The sequence below is a fragment of the Zingiber officinale genome, chromosome 1A (genome assembly GCF_018446385.1).
Source record: "Zingiber officinale cultivar Zhangliang chromosome 1A, Zo_v1.1, whole genome shotgun sequence".
Taxonomy (NCBI): domain Eukaryota; kingdom Viridiplantae; phylum Streptophyta; class Magnoliopsida; order Zingiberales; family Zingiberaceae; genus Zingiber; species Zingiber officinale.
This window is the reverse complement of record NC_055987.1, coordinates 171,312,905-171,330,566: the sequence shown is the minus strand read 5'-3', so window position 1 is coordinate 171,330,566 and position 17,662 is coordinate 171,312,905. Positions and strand designations below refer to the sequence as shown.

Below are 17,662 nucleotides of genomic sequence, written 5' to 3'. Positions count from 1 at the left end.
GAAGTCGGAGAGGGCTCGGTAGCTCATTCTCCGGACTAGGTCAGAGAGGGCTCAGTAGCTCATTCTCTGGACCGGACGAAGTCGGAGAGGGCTCGGTAGCTCGTTCTCCGGACTATGTCAGAGAGGGATCGGTAGCTCGTTCGCTAGACCAGGAAGGCTTTAGGGTTTAGGGCTGGGAAGCTCTAAACCTACATAGACATTGGATCGGTCTGTTGACCGATCCACCTATAGCCTGATCGGTCCACAGACTGATCAGAGCCTTCCTAGACCGATCGCCTGATCGGTCCAAGAAGGCTGTGGATCGGTTTGCTGACCGATCCACAATAATGTCTGTAGTTTCTGCTATTTCTCTGCAACTTCTGATTCGTCTGATTTAACCATCTGCGATGAGTTTTTTAATTTGCAGGTTGCAGGTATCATGTCAATGCTTAAATTCAAATTAAGCTCCATCAGAAGAATAAGACAAAGTGTTCTTTCTACTGTGTTTCGCTATAAATGGTGCAATTGGAGCATCAACGTTTACTGGCTGCAATCTGGCTGCGATCTGGCTACGATCAGTTGGCAATCAGCTTGACTTCTGCTTATTGGTTCGAGCTCAGAGACACCCGTGAAGACCATGGGTTCTATTGTTGTGAGTTCAGAGAACCAGATGAGGAGGAAGAGTGATTGGCGACGCCTTAGCTTGCAGCAGCGATTCGGTGCAGGTTGACAGCGATTCGATACAGGCTGAACGCAGTGGAAAAGCAGAGGCATAAGAAGAAGGATGAAGAGATTTTAGAAAAACCAAGAAAAAAACGAGTGTGCTAAGCTTTGAGCTCTGTGCTGAGAAGTTGTGTCCGTCTTGCGCTCTGCTTTCACTGTCGTCTTCTCGTGGCTATGAGCATATTTTTCATTCTCTTTAGCCACTGATCATTGTAAGTCTTGTGTTTTATTTACATATCTTCGGAGACTTTGTGGAGAGGTTACTCCACCGAGAAGGAGGAAAACTTTAGCCGAAATCTATCCGAGGTGTGATCTACCGAAAGATCAAGGAATCGTCTACCTTACGGACACGCCGAAGAGTAGGGGCAAGTTATCCCCGAACCTCGTACATACTGGTGTTAGTGGTGCTTGTCTCTTTTTCTTGTATTATCTTTTCGTTTGCATATTTCCACTGCGCTAACGATTTGTAGGAAGAAATTCTTTAAGCTTTTAGAGGAGGCTATTCACACCCCCCCCTCTCTAGCCATCCGAAGATCCCAACACAATCCACCACTGCTTCGGGTTATCCATCACCGTGTTGGCTTCAAACACGACCAGAGTGAGATCCAATTCTATGTCATCAGAAGTTACGACCTGGTTCGCAACATCCTTCTAACTCTTGGTTGGTTTCTTCGGGCTTCTGCAGTCTTTGGGCATGTGTCCTGTCTTTCCGCAGTTGTAGCATGTGCCCTTGAATTTCTTGCCTTGAGCCTTCTTTTTGGATTGGTTCAACTTTTTAACTTTTGGCCAATTTCGACATCTCGTCGACTACCCGCTTTGTTCTTCTAGAGTTGGACATCTTTCGATTATCTTCCTCAATTCATAGCCTTAGGATTAGATCTTCAAGTCTCATCTCCTTTTATTTGTGCTTCAGATAATTTTTGAAATCCTTCCATAACTGAGGTAGTTTCTCGATTACCGACTTTAAACGACTCGTTCAGCTTCATGCCTTCGACATCCAGATCATGCATTATCAGTTGTATGTCTTGGACTTGAGATGTCACGCTCTTGGAATCTATCATCTTGAAATCCAGAAACCATCCGACGATAAATTTCTTCAATCCAGCATTTTCGGTTTTGTATTGCTTTTCAAGTGATTCCCACAGAGATTTTGCTGTTTCCATCGAACAATACACGTTATACAACATGTTGTCCAATGTGTTGAAAACGTAATTGCAGCACAAGAAATCTTCGTGCGCCCACGTATCACATGCATCCTTATTATCGGACTCTCTTTCCGTAGCAGTCGGTAGGTCTTCATGCAGAAATCGTACGAGGTTTAGCGTTGTCAAGTAGAATAATATTTTTTGCTAATATCGTTTACAGTCAGTTCCGTTAAACTTCTCTGACTTTTCTCCATGTGGAATGGCGGTCGAACCGACATTGATCTCAGCCATCAGTTTGCACGATTAGAATTCATCTTAAAATTGTTGGGAGCTTTGTATTGGTGCAATCTGAGCACGGGCAGAATGACGGTATACCACCGTTTTAGTTGAGTAGATACTAGAGTTAGACTCTATCTCTTTAAGACGAATTTGTCCTACACACGGTGCTTACGAAATAAGACAATCGTCTCCCAAGATACAACAACTTTATCTTGCGATAACAGCACTGCAAATCACAAGATCTCCGAATCGAAAAAGGCTTCTCGAACTCTCGAGAAAAATAATTGATTTCCTATAAAATCTTTAGATGATACATTAATAATTGATATCTTTGTATTTAGGTGATGATGTATGTACTTTTGTTATTTCAAATTAAAATAATCCTTGTCTCGTGGATTTTTTATTTTATTTTATTTAAATTTAATGTTATTCATCTTCTTTAATACCTAAATTGATCCTAAAATGTCCCAGTCAAATGTAGATATATTTTTACGAATATAATTTATATTTACTGAATAAAAAAATAGTACTAACAATAATGTCTGTCATTCATTTCGATTTGCTTTACTTATTAAATTCAAATACAAAGAGGGCATGCAACGGCAACCCAACGAAATTACAAGACGGTGGCAAATCGCGGTTGATGTTGATGGAGCGACCGGTTCACTTCCTCTTGGGCAGCTGGAAGGTCCGCCTCAAGAACCGGTTGGCGGAGTCGTCGTCTCGGTGGCAGAGGATGCGGAGCATCGTGTTGGGGTCGGAGCGGTGCCACCTTCCCGTCGTCGGCGGCATCGGCACCCTCTCCAGAGACCTTCCCAGCCCGCTGGCTTCGCACGCCGCGATGCTGAACTCCTCCACTAACTTCTCAGTCGGCATCGCCATCAGCGCCACCACCCCTTCCGCCGCTGCCGCTGCCTCCGCCACCGCATCCTCCGCGCACGCCTGCGCGAACAGCCGCTTCAAGCTCGCCAGGTCCTCTGCCACCATCTCGAAGTCCGCCCGCGAAAACGCCCTGCCGCTGCCACCCGCCAGCACCACCATCAGGAACGCCTCCAGAGATGCCCGCAGCACCTCCCGCAACATCTTCGCCCGCGCCGGCTCCTTGAGCACCACCGAAAGATGGGCTATGTTGTGGCTCAGCGCCCGCAAAGCAGGGTTGACCCGAGCGCCGATCACGCTCCCCATGTAGAGGGAGTCGTAGAAAAAGTGGGCGGAGTCGAGGAAGATGAGACGGTAGGAGGCGACCTCGGCCACGTGGAGGATGGCGGCGTGGATGGAGCTGCGGGCGCCTTCGATCTGAATTTTGCAGGAGGAGGATTTGTCGTCCATGTAGTGAAGGATGTGGTTCAAGGTGTTGAGGCGGACATAGAGGCGCTGGGTGCTGCGGCTGGCGGTGTGGCGGTGAGCATCGCCTAACTCGTGGGCTGTGCGGGGAATGGGGAAGCTACTGGGGTCGATGGCCACAACGCCGGCGCTGCAAGGGGCGGCCGCCTTCTTCCAAAGCTGGGACACTCTTGAGTCCTGATTGCACCTTGTCAATGGAGGAAGTGCCGGTATGTAGCTCTCCTTGGAACCTATACACGTACGAGTTTGTTTAAAAATGGTTTAATATCGTGACCAGATTTGTAATTGATAATTAATTTGGTTGGCTTTAGTCGTTTCTTGTGTAAAGGATTTCCTGCCTATCTAATTAAAGTATTTCATAATCAGAAACTAGTATCTTACCACATGATGCAACAAACAAGATATAATCCTTGAAGATAGTATCTAATCCATCTGCAAGGCTTTTTGCTACTTCGGTGTCTTTTGGCTCTACTTGGATCTCAAAAAACTCATCCACTGTCACCTTGGTTATGTTCATTATATTCACTGCAGACTCAGCGTATGGCTCCGATTTGGACACAGGATTCCAATTCTGTAACCATAAAAGACTTGACCATTATTAATGCTATATCTTGTAAAAGGTTAAGAACATTCTAATAGGAATAAATGCAATGGATTAACCTCACTCTCCTTTGCGCTGTTGATACATTGTCTTGCCATACCGAACCTATCATCTACCCAATGCTTGGTAAGCTTGAAAAGGAGGGAGTCCACTCCATACGCAGTGATTTCATGCAAGATTTCCTTCCCATCTTCTTCAGACTCAGCTGCTTCCTCAGTTACCATTTGAATTAGCAGTTTCTCTAGATTCCCTGCAATCTTTAGAAGATTGGCCAACTCTTTTGTTAAGCATGAGAATTTATACATGTACTGCCTCAGTACAGCACCAAAACAGCTGTGTAGAGTCACTGCAGCAATTGCTCTAGGAATAGGATGCCACCTCTTTAGTAATGGACTGTATTTAGCCTTCTCCACGAAGGCTATGCTCTCTGTCGCTTTTGCCAGATTTATCATGGTATCATTAGGATCCTCATCTACTTCTACCACCATGTTATCGAATTTTCCATGATCGTATACCTACAATCACTAGGCATAGCATGTTAGCAAACACATCCTTGAGCACTTTGTCGATGCCAAAATGAAGCTAATTGAAAAACCTATCAAAATGAGAAGAGGATTCGAGACCAAACATTTTGTGAAGGGGGAATATAGTGGTAGTGCTACTGACCTTTGTAAAAGCACTCTTCACAGAAGTTCTTATATATTGATCAACACAGTTTTTGAGTAACAAATTTCTCCCTTCCCTGATGTCATGCTTCACTATCATTCCCACACTCCCAATGCTTGATGTCTCTTCCCTGACTATCTTTGTGGCCGAGACAGCCAAACAGAGCACGCTGTCCATCATCGTTACATCTTTGTCAAAGCATTCGTGATAGTTCAAGAGCTGCTTCTCTGCCCACAACTTCAGTGAGGTCATTGTTGGCATCAAGACCTTCATGTAACTTGGCTCCCTGTCCAGTTGCTTGGCATTTATTGCCACCTCATCCAACATTGCCAATGTTGCATCCATTAGGTCAGATTCCACTAGCCCGGTCACAATGTATTGCTCGAACAAAATCCAAGTGAAACACACATCATGAATCATTTTATTAATCCCCAAGGTAGTCCAAGTCTTCTTGATCAGCTCGAGCAACTCATCCAGCTCCTCTAGCACAATCGTCGGTTCCTTGAGATCAAAGATTGATCGAAACAGGCACAAGTAGAGGTGTACATTTAAGGGGAATCCATCAGCCCAATGACACACTTCCACTGGAGCAACACTCTGGTGACGCCATGCTAAGGACATAGCACAATTGCATAAGGCACGCATGGCCTCTGAATGCTTGCTGGTGTCAATAGGTTTGAACTCACTGGCAGAGACGATCTCTCTTAGACGAAGTCCTGCAGGGTGAAGTCTATCAGTAGACACGGATGAGTGCAAGAGCAATCCTGCTTCTAAGACTTTAAGCTGACGATGTTGCCATCGGTGGTACTCAGGAGGATCACCAAATTCAACTGGCCTTAGATGGCGAAGAAGCTCCAAAGGGAGGATGATTGTCTCCACTTGCTTGGCTACCTGATGAGAAAAAGAGAATAGTAATAGGTTACCCAACAAAATCAAAGCAACAAATGGTGCAATCCATCATGGGATAGAAGGATCGGTTCAAGCTGTCAGGAAATAGTATGAGAAGTTCCGCCTGACCAAATTCAGGCTGAAGAAGTTGATTTCACATTTATCCATTATGATTGTCAAGTTCATTTCTATTAAGTCAGCAATGCCGCTGAGTTTTTGTTTCTTTTTTCCTTTTTTTTTTCTTTCAATTTTTCGATCGGTTGGTGAGCAGGACATCAAATTGGTAAGCGATAGGAGCATTCATCGCAGAACTTGTAAGATTCAATCGAAATTGGCCACGACTAAATTACAGTTTTGGTAAAAATGATTACAGCCGGCTGCAATACCTGGCCCACAAGAAAGCGCATGAGGATTTTCCTGAGACGGCCGTCGGTTTGCTCCGTAAATCCCATCTGCGTCCTCAAGATCTCCGCCGACGTCATCGGCCGAGGCTTCCCCTTTGCCGACTGAGGCAGCGTTGCGAACAGCGACCCCGACGCCGATGTCGAAACCGTAGTCCTTACAGGCACCGACGGCTTCGCCCTCAGACCCAAAGCGTCTTTTACACGGCTTGTCGCCGGCGTCAGGCCCCCGCGACCGGGCGAGGAGGCTTTTGTCCCCGCGTCGCTTCCATCACGGGGGCGGCCTCCGGAGGACGAACGGAAGCAGGTGAAGAATAGCTCGTAGGCGGTCTCCTTGAGCTCGTCGCGGGTAAGGGTGTCGAGGCGACCGAAGGGCCATTGGAGCTCGCCGCCGTCCTCCTCCTCCGGCTCTTCCAACGCAGAGAAGACACTGGAGCTAGAAGATCGGCGGCGCAGGCGGGTGCCCATCGTCCACGGCGGCTGTGAGCGGCTAAGGGCGGGGGTGACGGTGTTGTGCTGGGTTGGGTCAGGTGGCGTTAGCACGCTGTGGAGCTGCGTCTTCTGCGGACAACTGTATAATAATAGAGCAACGGACGACGCTCAAACAAATAATATATATATATATATATATATATATATATATATATATATATATAATACACAAATAGATTTCCTATTTTCCAGACCACGCTTTAACTTCTTCAAATTGCCCATTTAAATTTAACAATTTCAAACTCCCATTATTTTATCATTTAATTGTTAAATTCCGTACTTAAACAATCGCCAATGAAAAAAATACCACGTGTTATTTCATTGCGTATTCACGATTTAAAATTTAAAGTATTTTATTTTAATTTAAAAAAAAAATAAATAAAAATATCTAAAAATTTTAGAAAAAAACATTAGTATGATTTTAATATTTCTTAATTTTAATATATTATAAAAAAAATAATAATAGATTCTTTAGCTCAGGCATAACTATGTTGGACCCCGTTATTATTCTGATGCGATCAACCAAAGTTAGTTAGGTCCTGTATATTTTTGATCCCTGTGTCTAAATGTGCAGGAGCTTAAGAGCGCAGAAAGTCGAGCGGAAGACGCAGCTAGCGAGAAGGATGGCACGGGAAAGGAGCCGACGGGCTCGGTGCATCCGAAGGACGAGAGAGCTGCGGAAGAGTACACTGGTGGGCGAGAAGAACGTGTGTGACGTTCGAGAGACGTAAAGCCGGGACGGAAGACTGCTCGAGGAAAAAGTCGGGAATTGGATTCGGTTGAGCCATATTCCAGTTGGCCACAATCACCCAAATTATCGGAGCATCGGAAGCCAAAAGGAAGTGTAAAGGAGTTAGAACACTAGCTGGATGCGCTCTCAATGAAGCAATAGAGGTGCCTGCACTGCCCTCAACCTTGGAGACGCCTCCAACAAGTGTTGAAGGCGCCTTCAACACTGCTTGAGACGCCTCCAAGCTAGTCAACTCGATCGTTTGAGTGCAGATAGAGTTTTATCCGCTTGACTTGGTTGGAGGCGCCCTCAAGGCTATTGGAGGCGCCTTAAACCCTTGAGATAAGATTTCCAAGAGCTATATAAAAGCCCCTGGAGCTAGGAAATGAAATGAATTCAAGCAATCAACTCTGTATTCATTCCTAGCAATAATTCTGAGCTTCTAAGTGTATAAAAGACTTTCTCCGTCTTCAGATAAGAAGATCGTTAGTGTGTTTTTTCATCGTCTTGAATTAACAACCGTCTTAGTTGTAACCAAGTCAACTTCTGGTCTTCTCTAATTCTTTTGTTTTATTATTTTATTATTATTACTATTTATTTTGAGTTGAAAAGCCTTGAGAATGGTATACTTTTATTTTGTATATAATTCACCCTCCCTCTTACCGGTCTCACTGCACCAACAAACTCAACTAGGCTCAACCCATGTCCAGCATTTGTCAAGCGCGAAGCCAAGAATATAGTCAACAGAAGGAATAAGTCAATAATATATAATTTTAAAATAATCAATAAATATATAAAAAAAAATTACATAAAGTATAATCGTTCAAAATGAAAAACCATAATCTAAAATTGTTACATAATAGGTTCATTGTCAATTTCATTAAAAATATCTTTCTCAATAATGTATAAAATCATATAAGCTTTAAGCTAATTATTTGTCATTCGGTTGCATCCGATTTTTATGATCTTCATTACAAAAAATACTCAAAATATATATAAAATTATTGCACTTATGTAGGAGGGGCAAAATGCGTAAATTTGAGGGTAAAATTATAAACTATATTGATACTAGTATAAAAAAACATGAAGGGGTTTGTCTTTTCTCATGCTTCTACCTATACTCTACGCACTTAGATTGTGCAAAATTTAAATTACGATAGGTTGTGATTTCTTATGTGTGTATCAAGTGTATAGGTGTAAGATTTCTTGACATGCAAGAATGATACCAAGCATCATGCTAGACGACATCGAACGTGGATGTTATGACTCGATCAAAACTAGTTTTTTTTTTTTTTAATTTCTATCTGATGCGGTGATTAGGCGGGGCCCCATCTTACTGTCGCGTCGAGGTCAGAGTCAAGATGATTAACAGATGAATGTTGTTGGTCGATCGGGCGAGTTATACGTCGATCGGGGGCTGAGCACTGACTCATCGTCTTGGGCACAGGGAGTAATCAAACCGACGCTCAAAGGAAGCGTAGAAGTCTAGCCGAGCGGTTCCCCCGCTCGGCCTAACAGCAGACTTGACATCAGCTGGGCATGCAGACAGTGAGATACTCACCGAGCATGTGGACGAGAGACTTCATGCCGAGCGGCTATCCCGCTCGGCCTGACGGCGGTCGACACGGGCAGAGGACTTTCAGCCGAGTGGCTCTCCCGCTCGGCGCGACAATGGACTTTCAATCGAACGGTTATCCCGCTCGACATGGCAGCAGATAACGCAGGGATATCAGAATTCTAGTCGAGCGGTCATTCCGCTCAGCCACGCAATAGACACAGCGGGATATCCTTCGACATCCTTTTGGGAGCTAGTCCCACTGACATACGGCATGGTCAGACATAGGATCGTACGACGGAAGCTTCCACTGTCATTTCAGATATATGTTCGGCCCGTTAAGGTACTGTGTCAGGAACACTTTACTGACACGTCTTTTCAGGGAAGCTTGGGAAAGGGTGCCTACTTTAAGAAGCGTGCACACACATTACAGGAGCTCTATATAAAGGGGGTTCTAGGCATCGGCGGAGCTATGCTTCTCTCGCAATTTTTACTGTTACGCTATAGTTCTCACTTCTTGTTTCTTCTTGCTTCGTCGGAGACTGACTTGAGCATCGGAGGGCCACCATCGAGGATCCCTTCCCTGGCTCGGTACTGATGCTGCTTGTGTTACAGGCGGGAGCAAAGTCTACAGGAGTTCAGTAAGAGCATCACATCTCCAGCATCCGTCTCTTCGACTTTCGGACAAGATCATTATCTCTCATCTACATGCAATTATCTTCTCTCTCACACATACAAGGTAATGTTGGTTTGTACAAATTAGCACAATGATAGTGATGATTTCTACAAACCAGCACCAGCATTGATACTGGTCTTTAAAGATTAGCGTTGGTTTCAAACCAGCACCAGCCAGCATTACGTTGGTACTGGTCTTAAAGACTAGCACCACGTTAGCGCTGGTCTTAAAGACTAGCACCACGTTAGTGCTGGTCTTAAAGATTAGCACCACGTTAGTATTGGTTTTTAAATACTAGCACCAATTGGTGTTCGTTTGAAACCAGTATCAGCCAGCACCACGTTGATGTTGATCTTTAAATACCAACACAAATGTTGGTGCTGGTCTTTAAATACCAACACCAATCCTGGAAGATCAACACTTTGGTGTTGGTCTTGAAAGACCAGCACCAACAGTGGTGTTGGTGCTGATTTGCATAAATCAACGTTGGTACTGGTTTGCACCAATGTGGTGCTAGTTAGTACCATTGTTGAGACCAGCACCACGTTAGTATTGGTTTTTAAAGACTAGCACCAACTAACCAGTACCAGCTAGCACCACGTTGGTACTGGCCTTTAAATACCAATACCAATGCTGGAAGATCAACACCAACGTTGGTGCTGATTTGTGTAAATCAGCGTTGGTACTAGTTTGCACCAACATGGTGCTAGTTAGTACTACTGTTGATGTTGTGTGTTGGTGCAGGAAGCACTAGATGATCGAACCTAAGTTTTGATTATAGCAAAGGGTTCAAAGTTAAGGTTTCTTGTTGCTCTAACGAAGTTAAACTAAGTGTGCAGGAAACTCCTAAGTGATATTAGGCAAAGGAAAGTCCTAATTGAGGCTAGGTAGGTGGAAAGTCCTCGATGTGGTTAGGCAACGAAGTTCTGGTTACGGGACTAGACAAAGTCTTGGTGAGTTGAGGACGTTGGATAAAATCCTAGGGTTAAGGACACTAGGTGAAAGTCCTGGGTGGTCACGGACATCAGACAAAAGACTGGACAGGTTCAGGATCGGACGTCCAATGGAAAGTCTTGATGTCTCAGACGTTGAACAAAAGTCCAAACGGTCTGGAGGACCAGTTTGGCAAAAGGTAAATTCGCCTGAGAGGAGTAGGTGAGGACGCGTTCCCCATAGAGAAAATAGTAGGCGTCGATTTGACCTAGGATTTCGTAGAAATCCGAAAGTAAGAACCGGGCAGTCCATAGCCTGTCAAAATATTATATTTTGCTTATTATTCCAACTCTATTTTGCAGGAACACTAACATTTTATATGTTAAGGTTTTTGTCTTGCTCGGTTGACCATGTCCACAACAATCGACCAAACCTTAGAAATCATATCAGCTTACAGTGAAGTTTTGACCAAGGGATCGATTGACTAAACGTCGGGTTCAGTCGACCGAACGATGGATAAACAATGGGTTGATCAGACCGGATTGATCGAACCAGATAAGTCGGGGAGTATCGAAGGTTCGATCGATCAAACGGCTGGATCAGTCAACCGAACGAAGACTTTTATCCAAAGTGGCAACATTTGGATGGGAAGCTGGGCTAATTCAAAAGGATCAGTCAACCAATCAGGGAGGATCAATCGACTGATCAATATTGAGTCAAACAGTGATCCCGAGATCAGTGGATCGGATCATATTCAACTTGGCTATAAAAAGAGGGTTCGACCAACAACTTCTACAACTCATTTTTACAACCCTTCTCTTGTGCGTTGCTTCAAGGACGATCCTATGACTCCGCGACGCGACTCCGACGACTGAAAACATGACTCTCTAAACTCCAAAATTATCAGTATAATTTTATCAATAGTACTTAAATTATAATTCTTATATTTCGTCTGTATACTTGTAATTTATGAATTGATAGTGAATTATCCAAAGTAAGCACTCAACGAGTGTGGGCCTTAAAGTAGGAGTCGTCAAAGGTTCCGAACCAAGTAAAACTCTGTTGTGTTAGCATTGTATTTTTTTATTGCCTTTTATTCCACTGCATTTTACTCCAACTGATTTCCAAAACGAGTATGAAAAAATCATAAGTGCTATTCAACCCCCCCCCCCCCCCCCCCCTTTTAACGTTTTCAATCCTACATTGCATTGGTGCTCACTGGTGCTAGTCTTTAAAGACCAACACCAAGGTGGTGTTGGTTGGTGCTGCTTTCAAACTAGCACCAGCTGGTGTTGGTCTTTAAAGACCAGCACCACATCTTTAAGACCAGTATCAACGTAATACTGGTTGGTGCTAGTTTCAAACTAGTGCTAGTGCTGGTCTTTAAGACTAGCACTAACGCTAGTGCTGGTTTGTAGAAAGCAGTACCATCTTGGTGTTGATTTGTAAAAATTAGTATCACCTTGGTGTTGGTTTGTTTCAAACCAGCACTGGTGCTGGTCTTTAAAGACTAGCACCAATGTTGGTGCTGGTTTGTAGAAACCAACACCATCTTGGTGCTGGTTTGTAGAAATCGGAACCATCTTGGTGCTGGTTTGTAGAAATCAGCACCATCTTGCGAGCAGGAGAGAGACTTACATACGGGAGAGAGAAGAGAATTGCATGCAGATGAGAGAGGGAAAAAAAAATCAGTTTTAGCCACATCAAAGCATCCACGTTTGATGTTCCCCACCTTTGTGCAGGTAAGTTATGCAGGGTATCATTCTTGTCTTGACATATACTATAAATGTAATCATGAAAATACAAGTAGGTCAAGCAAAAGAGGGAAAGTTTAGTTGAATTGAAATTATACAAGATCAATTCTGACTTATCCGTTGAGATGACCTGAGCAGATAATCTCAGACAGTCGATCTTGAAAGTCTTACCAAGCTACTAGGTTGTCTAGAAGATGGCTTGCCTATTGCCCAGTCCGAGTGCAAAGTGGAAATTGTCAAGTGCAGGCTCCTGAGTGGATGCTAAGTTGGGAGATGCCGAGCTGAGTCAGGAAGTCGAGTTGCCAAGTCAGGAGATGTCGAGAGGAGTCGGGAAGTTGAGTCATCAAGTCGAGAGATAGAGTTGCCGATCAAAAGATGTCGAGGCCTACTTTCAAGCAGTTTCCTTGAAATAGATTCGCCCCACCTCTAGCTATACTTCGACGTTCTCTCGGGTCATCTATTTCCCATGATACAACGGTCGAACCATGCACACACCAAGTATTGTTATTCGTGGTGAAATGAGAATGTACCCGAGTGATATCAAGAGTAGTTCATTCGAGCGAATGCACGACTAAGAGGAAAGAATCGAAGAACAAAGGTGGAGGAATTCTTTTGTTATTACTTTCGCTTCTTTCTTTGCTTGAGATCTAACCTCCTTATATAGAAGGGCTCACCCCTGGCTATAATGAATGGTTGAGTTATGGTCATTCAATGTTGGTTTTAATGTCGGTCATTATTATCGAGACACTATAGAATCACCATTAATGAATTTAATGTCAGCCATTATTACCGAAACATTACAGAATCGTCATTAATGGATTTAATGTCAACCATTATTGTCGAGATGTTAGAGAATGTTGGGGCAATTTCCCTAGGTCAAGTTTGACCAGTTTGACTAAGCTTGAGTTGAGTCAAGCTTGAGTCGAGATTTGAGTTTTGATGTTTGACAATATATATAAAGATTGCTAGGGCAATCGTCTGTTTGACAGTATATGGAGATTGCTAGGGCAATCGTCCGGTTGTGGAGATGGTCAAAGGGTTGACCAGGTTGAAAAGAAGACAAGTCAAGTAGGTCAGGGATGACAAGAGACTTGACTGGGTAAGTCCTAATTGGAGGTTAGGCGTATGGAAGTCATAACTGGAGGTTAGGCGTCTAGAAGTCCTAACTGGAGGTTAGGCAGTGGAGAAGTCCTAACTAGAGGTTAGGCAGTGGTGAAGTCCTAACTGGAGGTTAGGCAATGGAAGAGTCCTAACTGGAGTTTAGGCAATGAGAGAGTCCTAGCTGCAGTTTAGGCATCTGGGAAAGTCCTAACTGGAGGTTAGGCAGGAGAGAAGTCAAGTAGGTCAAGGTTGACAGGAGACTTGACTAGGAAAAGTCCTAATTGGTGATTAGGCAAAGGTAAGTCCAACAAGAAGGTTGACAAGAGTGAAAATCCAAGTAGGTCAGTGTTGACCAGACTTGGTAGTGAAAGTCCTGATAAGTGAGATCAGGCAATTGGAAAGTCCTAGTATAGCTAGGCAAAGGGAAAGTCCTGGTGAGGAGCCAGGCAATTGGAAAGTCCAAGTGTGATCTTGGCAGAGCAAGTCCTAGGGTGATTTGGCTAGGAGAACCCGACAACTAGGATGAGGCTGATGGAAGCTCCAGAAGGCAAGGCATGAAGGATGAGGACATATTTGAGGGGCGCAAGGCTGATGGAGGAGACTAGAAGGCTAGTTCGAGGTTAGTCGGGAGTAGCCAAATGCTAGGCATTGATACCCAACAAGTCATGGTTGGCCGGGAGTTGGGTTTGGGACCTTGAACTTGAGTTTGAGGCAAGTTCAGGGTGTTCAATTGATCGGTCGATCAATTGAACCAGTGTCCAATTGATCGGTCGATCAATTGAACCAATGTCCAATCGATCGGTCGATCGATTGAACTAGTGTCCAATCGATCGATTGGAGTGTGCTGCGAGTCTGGGATGACTCCAATCGATCGGCCGATCGATTGGAAGTATTACTTGCAAGCACAGAAGCTTTCCCAATCGATCGGGTGATCGATTGGGATCTACCAATTGATCGATCGATCGATCGATTGGGTAGAGAAGCTCTCGTGTGGACGCGAGAGCACAGAATGGGTTTGAATCGATTGGCCGATCGATTTAGATGATCCCAATCGATCGGTCGATCGATTGGGAAGTGACCGTTGAGCAGGAAACGAGCAATGGACGGCTGGGATTGTGCAGATGTGACGTGGCAATCAATTGGGACTAATTTGGATCGATTGGGAGCATTGTATAAAGTCTGGGTGGAGCGTTTTCTTTGCTAGAACTTTGCGTTCTTCTTCCTGCCAGATCTTTGCCATTTCTCTGCAATTTTTCTGTAATTCTTCACGCGAGCTTTCCGATCTTCACCGCCAGTTCTTGAAGGCTCTTGGGGTGCATCTCCAAGGTTCAAGAGGCAACCTACATCAGCAAGATCAAGCAAGGAGAAGTTTTATTTTATACACTTGTGTATTTTCTTCTTGTTTGAGTGATTCTTGTTGTTAGGTGTTTGTGTAAGGCTTCTCCGCCTTCGGCTGCGACCGAGAATGAGTGTTTCATAGTGGAGGTGTGTGCTCGGCGTGTGGATCCTTGGATTAGTCACATCTTCTTGAGGTGGATACCAAGTACATCCTTGAGTTAGCGTTGTGTGAGTCCTCTAGCGGACATCACAGTCCCAACAATTGGTATCAGAGTGAGGTCGCTCTTCTACGGACTAACCGCCAAGAAAGCAAGAAGCTAGAGGAAGAAGATGGACTTGAGAGGTCCACTTGGATGGGACATCCGGATTCCTCCGCCATACGACAAGGAAGACTTCGCCTTTTGGAGGAATCGGTTGGAGACATGGTTCCAAATGGATTGGAACCAATGGGTTGTCTTGAGTGACCCATTTGAAGTTCCTACGGACAAGAAGGGCAAACGCCTCCGACCTCAGCATTGGACCGAAGAGCAACGAGAGCAATCAGAGGCGGACAAGGAGGTAACGAGAATTTTGCATAATTTACTACCTTCTAATATTTTGTTGAGTGTAGGTGAAACCACAAATGCAAGTGATCTTTGGAAAAAGATCATTACCTATCATGAAGACCCTACACGAGTCCAAGGAGTGGAAGAGCCCAAGGAGAAGGGCTCATTGGTCCAAGAAGAGAAGGGCCAATCCGATGTTGACACGAGGTCAACATCCGAAGAAGAGGAGGAAGAGAAAATCCAATTCGATGCTGACGAGAGGTTAACATTCGAGGAGGAAAAGGAAGAGGAGGAAGAGAAAGAGAAGGAAGAGGTGGAAGAGGAGAGATCTTCCACATCCTCAAGAGATGAATAAGTGGAAGAGTCCACATCCTCAAGTGAAGAGGAAGAAATAGAAGATGATGCTATCTCTACATTGCAAGAAAAATCAAATGGAGGATCAAGCATCAACCCTACAAGCAAAAGTATAAAGATTTCAATTATTAAAGATAAAAATCATATCATTTGCTTTGAGTGTAGGGAGCATGGGCACTACAAGAGAAAATGCCCCAAAGTGGCCAAGAAGAAGGGACAAGTAGTAACAAAGGGCAAAGAAAAGCTCAAAGAGATAATCCCCACAACAGAGAGAAGCAAGGAACACATAGTGTATTTCTTGTGCAACCAAAATGAGTATTATCGAAGTCAATGTCCAAAGGGGAAGAAGTCGGTTAAAGTCAATGGAGGAAGCACAAATCAAAGGGAAGCTTCTAAGAGCAAACCCAAGGTAACTTGTACTAGTGCAATTCCTTTGAGTCATGATAAAATGCATGTTAGAAATAATTCTTATCATTTTAATGCAAATTATCATGAAAATAGAAAGCATGATAGCTTTAAGGGAAAATACATACCTCCTCATGCTAGATCTACCATACCTAAGGTTATGAAGGTAGATAACTACTTAGGCAACAATTCTAAGGATTTTAGATATAAGCCTAAGGCTAGCAATGCTCATAGGAATCAACAAAAATCCAAATCTATGGACTTAGTAAGGGAAAACCAAGTCTTAAGGTCAAGACTTAATAACTTAGAGAGAACCTTCGCAAGAATGGAAAACTTGCTTAAGGGGCAAAGTGAGCATCACCCAGGGAGAGCTAAACAAGAGCCATCCAATGGCTATAGAGGTTTGAGATACAAACCTAAAGCCAAGAAGGATGTGACTTCTTATCATAGGGTTTCATATAGCTATGAAACCAAACCTAGGTCTAGTGGTCAAGCCAAAAATACTAGGGAAGTCATCCCTAAGAGTACATTTGTCAAGACCAAGGTGACTAAGGCTCCAAAAAAGCCTAATAAAGTCACAAAGAATGTTACAAAGGAAGCTATCCCTAGGAGTGACCTAGTAGAAGTGACCAAGGCTTCTAAGAAGCCTAGAAAGGTCCTTTGGAAGGTGACTAAGGAAGTCATCTCTAGTGAGTACTTAGAGCATCCAAGGAGCATCAATAGGTTTTGGGTTCCTAGGAGCATATTCTCTACACCCTAGATGGGTTTAGAGAGTATCAACTCCAATTGGAAGGGTGGTTAACCCAACCTTGATAAAAGTTGACACTTGAGAGCATTTTCAAGGTTATTGTTAACCTTTAAAAATGAAAAGGATTATAGTGTTACTCTTTTAAAGAGTAAAATGTGTCACAATTTGAGGAGTTGAATCTAATTTAAATTGGCACAAATGCAAAAAAGGAATACCAAGTTGGGAATTTGGTATTCTATTGAGGGGCTAAGGGAAAATTTAAACCTTAATCAAACTAATTACTCTTTGGAAGAGTAAGGTGTGCCAAACTTTGAGGAATCACATCAAAGGTAAGTTGGCACACTTGGAGGAAGGATAAGAAATGTCTAGTTGAGATATTAGTATGTTCTTAAGGGATTAAGAGCAAAATTAAGTCTCAATCTAAATGTTTGATCCTTAAAGAGAGTAATATGTGCCAAACAAATATTTGAGGATTGAATTCTTAATTTCAATTGGTACAAATAAAAAGGGGGTAAAAGAAATGCCAAGTTAGGTTTTTGGCATTTCTTCAAGAGATAAGCAATCTAGGATTAATTTTAAGGTTTAAGGATACTTAGATAGATTATCTAGGTATATTTTATTTATGCTAAAATTTCATGATTGATTGTTTATTATATGTCATGACATCATATTTATTTTTGCATTCATTTCTATTATGAAAAACACAAAACAAAAATATCATAACATGTCATACATACATCATGTAGCTATAGAATGCTTTTCTTTTGAAAATTGCTTATTTTGATGTATGTCATTGATCATCATGCATTATGTCAATTTCCTTGTAATTAAGGACAAAAGACATTGATCATGAATGGTAAATATCCCAATTAGTGGGATTATACCAAATGACATTCTAGGTGAATGATCATAAGTCTTAGAATGTCTAGATAGATATGCATGATCCCTTAGGTTAGGGTAAAACCAAATATACATCTCATAAAGAACTATAAGGTGACTTAAATG

At 43.2% G+C, this 17,662-nt stretch overlaps 1 protein-coding gene across 1 annotated transcript; it reads right to left on the bottom strand.

Moving 5' to 3' along the window:
• Window positions 1-2,789: 2,789 nt before the first annotated feature.
• LOC122006744 (protein unc-13 homolog) lies at window positions 2,790-6,494 on the bottom strand. The gene is made up of 5 exons (XM_042562355.1): window positions 6,012-6,494; window positions 4,738-5,628; window positions 4,131-4,586; window positions 3,852-4,041; window positions 2,790-3,700 (listed from the first exon to the last, which is right to left on the bottom strand). Exons 1-5 carry the CDS (start codon window positions 6,492-6,494, stop codon window positions 2,790-2,792), a joined length of 2,931 nt encoding a protein of 976 aa, XP_042418289.1.
• Window positions 6,495-17,662: the final 11,168 nt, after the last annotated feature.